Source organism: Pleurotus ostreatus (assembly GCF_014466165.1).
Source record: "Pleurotus ostreatus strain PC9 chromosome Unknown scaffold_6, whole genome shotgun sequence".
In the NCBI taxonomy this organism is placed as follows: domain Eukaryota; kingdom Fungi; phylum Basidiomycota; class Agaricomycetes; order Agaricales; family Pleurotaceae; genus Pleurotus; species Pleurotus ostreatus.
The window spans coordinates 2,061,735-2,075,000 of NW_023503161.1; the positions used below are offsets into that span (position 1 = coordinate 2,061,735).

The 13,266-nt window shown below is 49.0% G+C and overlaps 4 protein-coding genes across 4 annotated transcripts; 3 read left to right on the forward strand and 1 right to left on the reverse strand.

Annotated features, from left to right (window-relative positions):
- Positions 1 to 1,845: 1,845 nt before the first annotated feature.
- SEC61_3 (translocon subunit) lies at positions 1,846 to 3,326 on the reverse strand (the record flags this gene model as incomplete). The annotated part of the gene is made up of 5 exons (XM_036778414.1): positions 1,846 to 1,910; positions 1,972 to 2,359; positions 2,427 to 2,624; positions 2,705 to 3,051; positions 3,131 to 3,326. 5 exons carry the CDS (start codon positions 3,324 to 3,326, stop codon positions 1,846 to 1,848), a joined length of 1,194 nt encoding a protein of 397 aa, XP_036629842.1.
- A 277-nt stretch (positions 3,327 to 3,603) lies between these two features.
- On the forward strand, positions 3,604 to 5,079 carry PC9H_008908 (uncharacterized protein; the record flags this gene model as incomplete). The annotated part of the gene is made up of 7 exons (XM_036778415.1): positions 3,604 to 3,627; positions 3,684 to 3,901; positions 3,947 to 4,027; positions 4,089 to 4,198; positions 4,249 to 4,462; positions 4,539 to 4,845; positions 4,951 to 5,079. 7 exons carry the CDS (start codon positions 3,604 to 3,606, stop codon positions 5,077 to 5,079), a joined length of 1,083 nt encoding a protein of 360 aa, XP_036629843.1.
- A 1,772-nt stretch (positions 5,080 to 6,851) lies between these two features.
- Positions 6,852 to 8,571, forward strand: PC9H_008909 (uncharacterized protein; the record flags this gene model as incomplete). Its single annotated transcript, XM_036778416.1, has 4 exons — positions 6,852 to 6,951; positions 7,178 to 7,617; positions 7,686 to 7,912; positions 8,031 to 8,571. 4 exons carry the CDS (start codon positions 6,852 to 6,854, stop codon positions 8,569 to 8,571), a joined length of 1,308 nt encoding a protein of 435 aa, XP_036629844.1.
- A 941-nt stretch (positions 8,572 to 9,512) lies between these two features.
- PC9H_008910 (uncharacterized protein) lies at positions 9,513 to 10,262 on the forward strand (the record flags this gene model as incomplete). Its single annotated transcript, XM_036778417.1, has 4 exons — positions 9,513 to 9,767; positions 9,818 to 9,999; positions 10,068 to 10,137; positions 10,170 to 10,262. The coding sequence occupies 4 exons, from the start codon at positions 9,513 to 9,515 to the stop codon at positions 10,260 to 10,262; spliced, it is 600 nt and encodes a 199-aa protein (XP_036629845.1).
- Between the last annotated feature and the right edge of the window lie 3,004 nt (positions 10,263 to 13,266).

The following is a 13,266-nucleotide window of genomic DNA, read 5'->3' on the forward strand; positions in this document are numbered from 1 at the left end:
GTGATGTTCGGGTATTCGGGTATTGTTCAGATACTGTTCAGGTGAATTTCACCAAATGTTCAGGTAATGTTCAGATTCTGTTTGTAGCCTTTGTTCAGGTTCAGATAATGTTCAGATGGTATTCAGATGATGTTCAGGTGATGTTCAGGTGAACAGAGATCATCCAAATTCTATCTGAATGTCAGATGAGTGTCATCTGAGCAGCATCTGAACATCACCTGAACATTATATGAACATTACATGAACATTACCCAAACATCATCTGAACCACATACAAACAACACCTGAATATGGTCTCATCAATATGGTTGTCATCCATGGTGTCATTTCTATGTGATTCTACTATTTCTATCAACTACTGCAGAACAATGAAAGTAGCTCATGAGAATTCTACAAACAGTCACATAACCAGGTTGATATACCCTACAAAAAGTATCTTGGTCTTTCCCAAAAGTATTCACTAAGTTTAATACTGACCATGGGAAAATTCTTGTTACTGTGGGAACATCAGGAAACTCTTTCTTCAGCATAATGAGTGTTTAGCATTGACAAAACAACTGCTGATAAATGTAGTAGACCTCTTAAACAGTCTATACAGTAAGAAAACTGAAAACTTTCAAGTAATTTACATTTTTCTCACTAATAAGTCAAGTCCTCACAATGCTATCTATACCAGCAGAGTCGGAAAAGATGGCTCTACAACTTCTATTTTGGGTGATATTTTCCCACTGTAACAATATACTATATGTTAGTAGAACAGTGTTCAGAGTAAAAGATATTCTTAGCAAGAAGTATTGTTGACCTCTTTGAACAGTTTTCCCACTTACAAAGAGCCATTATTCAAGAATTCCTGCAACAAGAAGCAGTACTAATGTATTCCACCTGAATTCACCTAACATTCAGGTGAACATTACCTGTCAAATTCACCTGAATTCACCAAATGTTCAGGTGAACAATTCAGGTGACCTGAACAAAATCTGAACCAAAAAAAAGAGTTTTGGTGGAGAAATTCAGCCAATGTTCGGATTCTGTTCAGGTGTTGTTCAGGTGTTGTTCGGCCATTCAGGTGAACTTCACCCGAACATGTGGGAGAGCGCAACGTGCTCCCAGGAGTCCTTTAAGCCACTCTCGCTCATTTAGTATAAAATTGTCCTGCAATAAGACACCCATACACCCAGACTTTCAAACCTTCAATATGGGTGCCAACTTGAACACTTTGGCCCAAGCCGTGATGAGCGTACTCCGCCTATACTCCACCCACCCCACTTCGTCATATCGCTCACGCAACAACGCAGCGGCAACTGTATCGAGCATCAGCAGCAGCTAACGATGTTATCATTACTTTCTGGACCGCAATACTTGTGGGTGGAGTATTAACCGGAGCATTTCTGGGGGAGGAAGAAAAGAGCGTCTCCTAGAGCTTCTCCGAGTCCTCAAACGGCAGTGGCAACGAGGGCCACACAAGCAACTCAAGGAGGGCGGGCTTAGGAGCCAGGGTAAGCTCATTTCGCACATGCTTCCGGATACGCCCAGTGTGTGGGATTTCGTAACAAGTACGTTTAACTCCCCCTCAAAGGACTTTCAATAACTGATGCTGCTTGGCTTTAGAGTACTATGACCGAGACAACAAAGCTGCCAACGCTTCAGGATGATTGTCACTCGGGCAGCCACGGTCTGCGACGCGACTACCTTGAACCAATCACATTTACAACTATCGGAATCACTCATGCATAGCAAAGTGGGACGGTGTCAAGTTGTTTGCAAGTTGTTGAAAGGAACAAACAACTTAATAAATATATGATTTACAGCAAGGAAAACGAGAGGTGCTGCGTATCGCGCCGCTGTTCATAGAAAATCTCTAAGAGCTACCGTCTCTGGCCCACCAGATTCCCGCATACCAATCTCCCAGTCTATCATTTCACACAAAGATATCAGTCGACGAGATGATGTAACCGAAGAAGGGTGACTCACAGCTGTAGATGATTGTAACGGCCATCAGGATGCCCGTGCCAGAGCCTATAGCGCCCAACAAGTCGGCCGACACAGACAGCAGGCCAAGGATGGCGCCGCCAAGCGCAGCGGCAGTCGGGATCACACGCTTGAGCTCTTTATACATCGAGCCGTCACGGTGCCCCGCCATCACCAAGCCCTGGTCCTTAAGCTGCTTTGCCACCTCGCGCGGACCCGAGCCCGAAACTTCGATCCAGGTCTTTGAGAACAACGCGCAGGTGGTTGAGATGAAGATAATGTAGATAGCTGTGTGGATGGGGTCGAGGATGGCTTCTTTTACAGTGTGCGGAGGGGACATGTAGTATGCAATGCCGGAGGTGGCTGCGAGTTGAGGGGAGTCCTTATAGGGCTTAGAAAGGAAGCAATCAGTGTCAGGCTCTCACAAAACGTGTCATGTATCCATGATCGACACGTACCTCCCATACACCAAGAAGGCGAACAAACAAGTTATCAGGGAAGCGCGTAGCGAGCATCTGCGAAACGACAAACACATTCGACGTAAGTGCTGACTCGAGCATAATCGGCATATTTGACGTGTAGAATAGCTTGACGGGGTACGAGCCATGCTGGCCCCGGAATTCATTCGACTTGACGGGAATCTCGAGGCGGAAGCCCTGGAGGTAGATAACCACCGCAAAAATAACAACCGTGGCGATTAGGTTCATGACATTGGGGAGTCTGTCGGCCAGAACACCTCTTGAAGTGCGCGTCCCTTGTCGTTCCAGGAGAAGAGGAGGTGGACGAGGGCGACGACGGCACCCTCAAACTCGGGACCACGGCCGGTGTTGACTGTCGTGGGGGAGAATGCCTTCCAAACGATTGATTCACAGATGTTGGTGGCAATGAAGAGCGAGATGCCTGAGCCGAGGCCGTACCCCTTTGTTAATGTTAAAAGTTCGTCAAGGAGAGTGACGATGAGAGCCGCCGAGACGAGTTGGATGATAAGCAAGCAAACACCTGCACCAAGGTCCTTTGGCTGACCGTATAGTCCTGTCAGCACGTATACGGTTGCTTGGCCAAGAGATATGATAATCGCAAACACTACAGACATTCCCGCATCAGCGCTCAGCATCAATGTATTCTTCCCCCCATCAAAGAGAAAGGCGGAAGGCGTACATACGTTTCTGTGCACCTGCGAAGAGAGCTCTGTCCTCCTTGAGTGAGAAATCTACATCAATCAAGTTCGCGCCCACGAGCAGCTGCATGATCATGCCGGAGGTGACAATCGGTGAGATACCGAGTTCCATGAGTGTTCCACGGTTCGAGGCTAGGATAACGCGCATCCAATATAGAGGATCTGAAGAATCGGAGGACATGATGCCGTACAGGGGAACCTGCGAGCACACAAGGAAGATGAGGAGGGTGACGGCTGTCCATAGAATTTTCTGGTTGAAGGGGACTTTGCATTCGGGGTCGGAGACTTCAGGGAGGATTGGGAGGAACGGGCGGACGAGGAAGCGGACTAGGGCAGATAACTAAACAGTGACCATGATGATTTGCCAGTCCGACCGGTTGAAGTCAGCGTTCCTCTGCGCCGGGCGCTTCATGTCAAACTCCGTGTCACTTCTCCACTGCCAGTGATCTCCTAAAATCATGTGCGGTCGGTATGCGTTACCTGTAAGTCGGCTCAGTTACTCTCAAGTCCATTGTCCTGACATATACGGCGCCTTTAGCATCAACAAGTCCACCGCGTCGCGGAGCATCCAGCGCACCCAAATGTCGGCGAATGGATTGATGAGGATCGGTTCGTTCCTCGGTACAACATCGCACCACGAACATACGCTCCTGTCATTCGCCGGCGTTCCCTCTCCGAGTCTTCCTCACAGTCGAGCCAGAGTGATAGCCGTGAAGACCTGATCATGCAAACGATGCGCTGGGGACTTGTCCCGTCGTAGAGCGAACATGAAGACAAAACACTCAGTACGACCAACGCCAGGTCAGAGAATTTCGTCGAAGGCAGCGGCGGCATATGGGGATCTATCAAGGGGAAGAAGAGGTGTGCTGTTGTAGCTCATGGGTGCGTTATCCCGCCTGCAAACAACCCCATGTCGCGCTGAACGGGTGGGATCAACGGGCAGATACTATGAATGGTTGACGAAAGGCAAGGACAAGCTCCCACATTTCATCAAGCATACAGACAGCCCGCTGATGCTCATGGCTGGTTTGTACGATTGTGTGACGCTAAAAAGTGCGTTTACCGTCTACGATGTGTATCATTGACTGGAATATTGTATGCAGATTCCGATACACCTCTCTGGACGTTCACCATCGTTACGACGCCCGCAAACCCATCCCTGAGTTGGCTGCACGACAGACAACCCCTCATTCTCTCATCCCCGGAGGCTCTCCGCACATGGCTAGACACCTCGTTGCAATCATGGACGCCCGAGCTAACAAAACTCGTCATCCATCCCACCAACTCCAGTACCGACAGGGAAGGCAAGCTGGAATGGTGCGTTGGTATTTCTGCACCATATGGATGAATTGACCGTGTCTTTTCTCTCTCGTATATTTCACTCATATTGCAGCTATCAAGTGCCTAAAGAAGTCGGCAAAGTTGGGACCGAATCGCCCTCGTACATCGAACCCGTGTCCCAGCGGAAAGATGGCATTGAAGCCATGTTCGCCAAGGCAAAGTCCAAATCAACTGCGTCGTCCCAGCAGCCCTCAGCTCCAACAGAACATACTATGACTACTACAGTTGTCGCCAAATCGTCTCCGCCTTCCCCACCTTCACAGAAACGAAAACGAACTCTGTGCCCCGATCCCGATCTGAGTTTAGTATCAGAAGTGATAGCGCTTCCCGAAACAGGCCCGTCGAAACGTTCTTTCAAGGTACGGTTCAATTCTTTCAATCGTTCCCCTCTGCTTCTATCTTGCTCGCTGTTTGATACTGATACTAACTAAGTATCGAATACCTTTGACTATACGACGGACTAGCCGGCCCCGTCGTTGCCACCCACCCCAAAGAAGCCAAAGAACACCTCGTCGAGCCCCAAGAAAACCAAGGCCAAGGCGGATAGCTCCAGCGGATCGGCGAAGATTACTTCCTTCTTCAAGAAGGAATAACTCTGCCAACACTATGCGCCAACCTATATCTTCCGTGGTCTCTTAGTATCTACTCGCTCTTCCGCTGCCACCATCATCTGTACAATTTCTTTGCTTCCACGGCTCTCCTTGTCTCACGTTCTCTGGATCTACATGGTCCTGCGCCTCGAATCAACTACAAACCCATTTCGCAGAGGATGGATTTATTGAATGCCGTGCTACCCCTGTGAGCAAGCAGGGGGCTGCCCAACGGTTTGACTGACTGTTGAAGGGATTGCTGCACCTAGCATGCTCATGTAGGAACTGGCCAGGGAGGTTGACTTGGGGAACAAGGACGATCTTCGACGCTGTCTGTGTCTCTGGATCCACACAAGTTCAGTTTCGGTCGTCTGGAAGCTCTGTATCATTAATGTTTGCGCTGTACATGGAAATTAGAGCTTCAACCTCACCATGCATGTACCCGTCGAATTGTGGAAGTCCTTGCTCAACCTCGAGTGTTGTGCAAGAGCCTTGTCGAGCGATATATACGAGCAGAGGTTTCCACAACCGTACCTGCTTGCAAGATTTGACGGCACGCAAGTAGAATCCTAAAGCAACCATAATCTCGAGCTCCAGTCCGAGTCATCAACACACTATCGTCAACGATGCACAATCTTCGGGCTTTCACGCTCGACGGCAACAGAGACGAGCTTAAGCTTGAATGACTCGCGGTATCGGCACGGCTCTGTGGGGAATGTACTTCGCACCAGGTAGAAACTGCATGCCAGCACCAAACTACGAGCACAACCGACAACAGTACAAGTCTTCGCGCATCACGGCTGGGTGGCTGGAGCTTTGGATGATGATTTTAATTGCTACTGGACGACTGGCGAGACCGAAAGGACCAGTTGCTATATAGATTTCTTGCGACGCAAAAATGCATCATGCGCAGCCCATGAAATATGTCTCCCTAGGCAGAACACTGACAGTGGCAGTACGGGAACGGCATCGGTATTAGCAAGACTTTTCTCGTCCAAGGAGGAAACGCACTCACCGGCGGGGTCCCCGCCGAGAAAGGGAAACATTTCTCGAGAATCCGCCCTTGGCGATCTGCGTGAAGAGTGGTGAGTCCTTCGCTTCTCTGAAGATGCCATCCACTGACCCCGAGGACCAACAGCTACGCAACGGCTGACCCAACGACACCGCGACCAGCTGCGAGGCTTACCCATCTACTCAGCCGGCGGAAATGCTGCGTGGACAGCGACACAGCGAACTCAGCAGGGACCACTGCAGTACTGGCGGCTCGCCAAAGGCACAATCTCGCGTCCGCTAGAATGGTACATCCGGTGCCCTTCACTTTCCTCAGAGACGAAGGAGCCCAGAACAAGCCGAACTGCGATCACCCCATTGGCGAGCACATGCGGACACCGGCGACCATAAGAGTGAGGCGCAAGCAGTCTAAGGGAGGCGGCAGTCAGCATGGATTCCATCGGCTGTGTTCTTGCTGCATCGCCCTCATGCAATCCGGGGATTCGTAGCGAGCTACGGTCCCCGAACTGCGCTGTAAGGTGCCACATCCTGTGTCAAACGATACTTGCGGTTGGTCGCTCTGTGGGATATATGATGAGCGGGGGATATATAGACAGGCGTGCTTTGGCGACTTACGAGATGGTGGAGGAAGAGAAGCAAGGTAACCCTATGTCAGATAGCATTTGACCTTCCTAGTTTTTGACTCTTTTCTTCATCATAGCTGCCGCCGGACATGGCTACGCGCCGGACCTCTGTGAAGAATTAGGGCAGACTGGCGTCAAGTCATGGAAGACTGCACTGCTTACTCCACTACTGAACGCCTTGCCAAGATCAGAGAGGCTGACAAGTACTCTGAGGATCAGGTTTTTATGCTTTCGTATTGCGGTCAGTCTTTGTTTGTGATTATTGTAACTAAACGCTTGACTTTGCCCTCTTAGAGGTCGCGTAATTCCACTTATGCACCGTACGACACCGATGCTCCCCTCTTTCACTTTCCCGTTTCTTGATTTCCTGTTTAGCGCAAGTCACAGTAGTTGACTCTATCCGGAGAAAGATCAAACCTCTGTCAACCAGTGCGAAACATGAGGAGTACCTCGTTCACACTCAGCAGGCAAAGCACCCCGAGGCGATTTACAATGGCCACCCGCTGACCTCGCTGGGCCGAGCATTGCGATTTATCACCCCATATTTGCGATATTCCAGCGAGCCCTCAGCCAAACTCCTTTACCCGGCGACATTTCTCGTGAAGACTTAGATTCTGCGTCCTTATTGATCTCATTGAGCACGCAATACTATACCACAGAGCCGGAACGCCAATATGCTATCTCGTCAGTCGTGGAAGCCTTGCTAGGTCCTTCGTTTGTGTTCCGGGAGACTCTCATTCGTTGTGGAATCATTTCCTTCACGCTTGATGGGAACAGGCGAGCAAACTGTGGCCTCTTCAAACGTACCGATCCAAACGTAACGATCCCCAATGGGATTGGCTTGGGCGAATCAGACCCAATAGAACAGGCCGAAACGGCCTATCTCATCGTAGCGACTGCACCCGAGGTTTGTAATGCACTTATAAGAAGCATTCTTGGGCTAACTGGGTAGCAGCTCGAAAAACTACGCAATAGGTCCTGCATGCCTTCATTTTAGAAATCAGCGGCCCGTATCTTACTGTCTCTGGGACCATCTACGTTGACGGTGTTATCACGGAGCGATTGACCGACTTCATTTCTCTCGTGCCTTTGTTATCATCTCAAGCACCCCTTGGCCATGCTTCAGCCCACGACAAACTCACCTACCAAATTGCTCATTTTTTCCAATATCTCCGAGAATGTTCAGACCAGCTCGCTGCTGAGTACCTCAAAATGGACCCGATGGACATTGTCGACAAAAGAATCTTACTCCCATTTTTCGTCCTTCTCCAACGTATATCATGAATACAAACTCACCTATTTGCAACGACTTTCCCCTAGCCGTAGCGAGCGTACCGTATTCCTCGCGAAGGCGGAAAGAGCCGGCCAGCCAACGATAGACTGTATCGTCAAGTTTGCTTCGGCCTACTGCGCAGACGCCCACAATATCGTGCATGAGGCAGGTGCGGCACCGAGGCTCTTGTACTGCGAGTTTGTACCATCGGTCGGCAAGTTCTGTGTTGTTACCGAGTTTGTCCACGAGCAGGAGGGAGCGCGCCTGACATCGGCTGGTATCCAGACGTTGCAGAATGCTGTGGGCGCTTTGCACGCTCGCTCGTACGTCTTCGGTGACTTGCGCGACGGCAATATTCTTGTAGATGGACAGGGCAATCCAAACTTGATTGATTTCGATTGGAGCGGCATCGAAGGCAATGTCTTCTATCCGATGAATATCAACGAGCGCATCGGCTGGGTAAGGGGGGTGCAGGCAGGAGGGCGAATTATGCGCGATCACGACATAGCTATGTTGCGCAAGTTCCTTGACGCACAGAATCAGCCCTCGATCTCTAGCAGCGGCGCAACAAGACTTGCCGCAGAATAAGGATGGCCGTTTTGCAAAGAGCACAAGAAGCCTGGGGCTTGGAATACGGATGCTCCTTACAGGTGTCCATTCAGCTCAGCACTGTGTCGGCATGGGGATCACACCCTTCGTATATGCACATCAACTCGCAGTGACGCGAGGTCATTACTTATTAAATCAACGGTAGGCCTATTCTTAGCAATGTCGCATACCATACTTCCGCGAGTGTACAATATATCCATCCCTTATAAGGAAGCTATCTATGAATGTCTAGCAATCAAACGCAATGAAAGTCACTTGCGCTGTTCAGCGCCACCAAAAGTTCTGTGCACGAAGCTCAGGGAGAGATAACGTGACTTTCAACACCTTACTTCCTGATTGAGACCATCGGAATTTGCTGCGTCTACAACTTCCTCTCATGGCTGGTTTTTGCGACGATCTCGCGGAATACCCGCAATAGACTGGTGTATGGGCGCCCCAACTAGTGGAGACTCTGCGAATGGGGCTAAAGAGGCGAAAATCCAGGCGACGTCTGGGCCTCGCTACCCGTGAAGCAACCTCACAAGTGCCAATCGCATAAACATTACTTCGCATGTGAAGATGGATGCCCAATCATCCTGTATGCCATTTCATCGGCGCGAACAAAACAAACCCACGAATGTCGCCTTTATGACAGTGGTCATGATTCCGACTCGCTGATAGTACCGGAAATGCTGGGTTGCGGAACACCAAGAACCGGAAGGTGCTCTGAACAACGTAGAACCTCATCACTGGGATTCTAGTGTATGCATTTCCAGTTCTGAGCTTGGATGTGGCGCGACCGCTAGTGGATAGCATTGACTAGCAATCCACTACGCCGCGGGAGGACCTGGGTACGTTCCGTCAAGTCTGGTGTTCGTAACATAAAAGAGCCAACACATGTGTGTTTGCTCCTCAGATCACCCAGCTCCGACAGAACAATCATGCAGTCGACTCAACTCTTCTTTTGGCTGCTACTCGGAAGCATCCTACCCGCTCTACTACATGCGTCCGTCGTACTCCCTAGAGGCGTTGATGTGAAGAAGAGCGCGAAGCATGCTGTGGCCAGTGCGGCCAGTGCGACCAGCTCGGCCAGTGCTGCTGTCAGCGTTGACGCGATGGCTACCACAGCCATCTCATTAATTTCCAAAAACAACAAAGAGAGCAAAGTTACCAGCACAGCGGTGGAAGTACCGTCCGTCAGTCCTCTGCGCCTTTCACTGAATGCATTCATCTGAACCCGATCTAGACACCGCACGCGGCGATCCAACAGGTGATCAACGATATGCACGGCCGAAATAAGTCAATTAGTTTGGTCGCGGTCAAGTTGTTTACCCTCGTCGAGGGTGATGCTACATTGGGTGTTCCTGGCAAAGACTGGGGGACCGTCTGGATTCCCGTTCAGCCTTCGGCATCCTCGCCAAGTATAACGTATGTGTCTTCCTTTTTCTATGATGGTTGGCCCGTTCCTTACACCATGACTCCTTCATCCTCCATAGTTATGTGGTGTGGTGGACGAGGAAGCGAGGCGGGACGTTGATGATCACAAACCCAGCCAGTCCAGACGATGTATGTGCCCCACACTTCTCACCTCTTTGCAGATCAGTAACTCGTCCATCCAAGTGGGCAGAGTTTCCAAAGGAGTGAAGGTGGGGGTCCCTATTGGACCAAATAAACAAATAGTCTACACATGAATGTGTAGTCGCCAAAAGCTCGAAAATATGATACGGATGGTTGTGGTGCATGGCTCCGGCGTAGTTGACAATCCCTACCTCCCCGTCGGGGGACCTGTTCAAATGATACTGCTCCTTACCCCATACTTTTTCTTGTCCCAGTTTCCGGTTCTGAATGGGCTGGCGCCGAGGGTCAAGCGAAATTTAGCTCCTACCATGCAGTATACTTCCACGAGCTCGCGTCGACGGCAGGGAAGAACTTTAAATCACTGCGGGGTGGAGGTTTACTTGCATGGTGCTACAGACAATCAATTGCTTTGAGTAGAAACGTGGGAAGGAAAGAGTGTTTATTTGGACTTCACCTGGTACCATCATGGTTGACCACACCTGCATCATCATTGACCGGAGCAATGACGAGGCCCTTGGATTTTCCTTTCTCTCGAGTGTAGCCGATTCTACAGTAGCGGAGCTTTTGGATAACACCAAATCCAGCTGGCCAGCGCGATCACCAGCAACAAGGCCACAAGATTTGTCGCAGAACAAGGCGGCAGTTTTGCAAAGAACACAAGAAGCCTGAGGCTGGAATATGCGCGGCGACACTTTCACGCTTCTCACAGGCGTCCATTCAATCCAGAGCTGTGTCGTTATCCTATGGCATGGGTATCAAGCCCTTCGGATATGAACATCAACTCATGGTGATGCTGGAAGAAGATGGTTGTACGATCGAGGTCTGACTTATTAAATCAACGGTAGGCCTATTCTTAGCAATGTCGCATACTTCAACTCTATTTATTAGCCATGAGTACTTGATTTGTACAACATTCCACCAGGAATCATTGATTCGACTTATTCTGCGCCTAATACATACTCGACCGCCTCGAAGGAAAGTGTCTTCCAGTCGTGCGCGAGTGTGCTGTATGTCCTGAACTGCGGGTCGGCGAGCAAGACGTGCATATGCAGATGTCCAACACTATGGTGAGGATGCGAATGGAACGCATACGCAACATCCACCCGGTTCTTGGTCGCTCTTGAACACTCTAATTTTCTCAAGGTAAAAGTCCTGGTTCCCCAACGCACACCAATAAAGGGCACGCCGGCTCACCAAGAGGTAAGGCCCAGCCAGACAGTACACGCCGTTAAGCGGACCGCCCAGCCAGGTCTGAAGTTCAACTACGAGCTTTTTAACTGCAACAACTTTAATATACGCTATTGGAGCTGGAATTACCGCGGCTGCTGGCACCAGACTTGCCCTCCAATTGTTCCTCGTTAAGGGATTTAAATTGTACTCATTCCAATTATAAGACCCAAAAGAGCCCTATATTGTTATTTATTGTCACTACCTCCCCGTGTCGGGATTGGGTAATTTGCGCGCCTGCTGCCTTCCTTAGATGTGGTAGCCGTTTCTCAGGCTCCCTCTCCGGAATCGAACCCTTATTCCCCGTTACCCGTTGAAACCATGGTAGGCCTCTATCCTACCATCGAAAGTTGATAGGGCAGATATTTGAATGAAGCATCGCCGGCACAAGGCCATGCGATTCGAGAAGTTATTATGAATCACCAAGGGAGCGGCGAGCCGCGTTGGTTTTTTATCTAATAAATACACCCCTTCCAGAAGTCGGGGCTTGATTGCATGTATTAGCTCTAGAATTACCACAGTTATCCATGTAGCAAGGTACCATCAAATAAACTATAACTGATTTAATGAGCCATTCGCAGTTTCACAGTACAAATTTGTTTATACTTAGACATGCATGGCTTAGTCTTTGAGACAAGCATATGACTACTGGCAGGATCAACCAGGTAACTACTTTCCTGAATGCGTCTCGGAAGAGATGCAAAGCCTAGTACTAGACGGCATACGCCATCTTTCCCAAGCTGGAGTTCATTATGGTGAATAAGATTCAACCGATACAATTGACGTCGTTCAGCCTTGCGGCCTACTAATCGATCAAAAGCTTCGATCAAATTGCCTTGTTTCTCGATCTCACAAATTTCAGATCACTTCTCCCTGTCATGTTAATAACAGAGATCGTAACCTTCAGAGAGAACTATCAGTAACCGACACTGGAAGCGCACAGTCACGACGGATTCTCAAGTAGTTAATTGCAATAGATTTAGCTATAAGCAAGTAATCCACTTTCTTCATCATTGCGAGCACCGCAAGCGGTACTCGACTTGAATTGACCATAGAAGCTCGAAAGCCACTACAATGGACAGGTTCAGCTTTCCAAGTCAGTACGCCCTGATGATCAGGTATATCAATGACTCGGTCCAGCGTAAACCAGCAATCCCTTTAATAACCAGTGAAACGTACTAAACAGGCGTTAAGCCAGTGTTCAACTTCACTGTAACGAACAATGAGGCGTACTAAACTTGTGTTCAACCCCAATGTAATCCAGAAAGCGTACTCGAGTGAATCTCAACTACCAACAGTGTGATCGTGTATTGATTCAGTTCTTTCAGCTCTCCTTCATGTAATAGGAAAACGACCCCCCAAGGTTCCCACGGGTACCGTTCTGCGCGAGGCGTGAAAATCGATGTCCACTAAATCGCGTCCGAATTTGATTGGCTCAAAAACGCTGTCAGGACCTTGGGATATGTTTACATATACCCGTACCATGTTTTATTTTTATTGAAACAGCTTTGTGGAAGCTCAGTAGCCCGATATTTGGACATTTGAGGTCACTTCAGAACACTACAAATGACGTTCCCACGGTCAATACAGACACTATCCGTCACTAATTGTGTAATGATCACTCTTGTTCAACATCACAAACTTTGTGATCGAGTTAACTGGGTCACTAATTTGTAATGACTTTTCTTGTTCAACATCACAAACTTTGTGATCGCATTTTTATGGTCACTAATTTTGTAATGATCATTCTTGTTCAACATCACAAACTTTGTGATCGAGTTAACTGGGTCACTAATTTGTAATGACCTTTCTTGTTCAACATCACAAACTTTGTGATCGCATTTTCATGGTCACTAATTTTGTAATGATCATTCTTGTTCAACATCACAA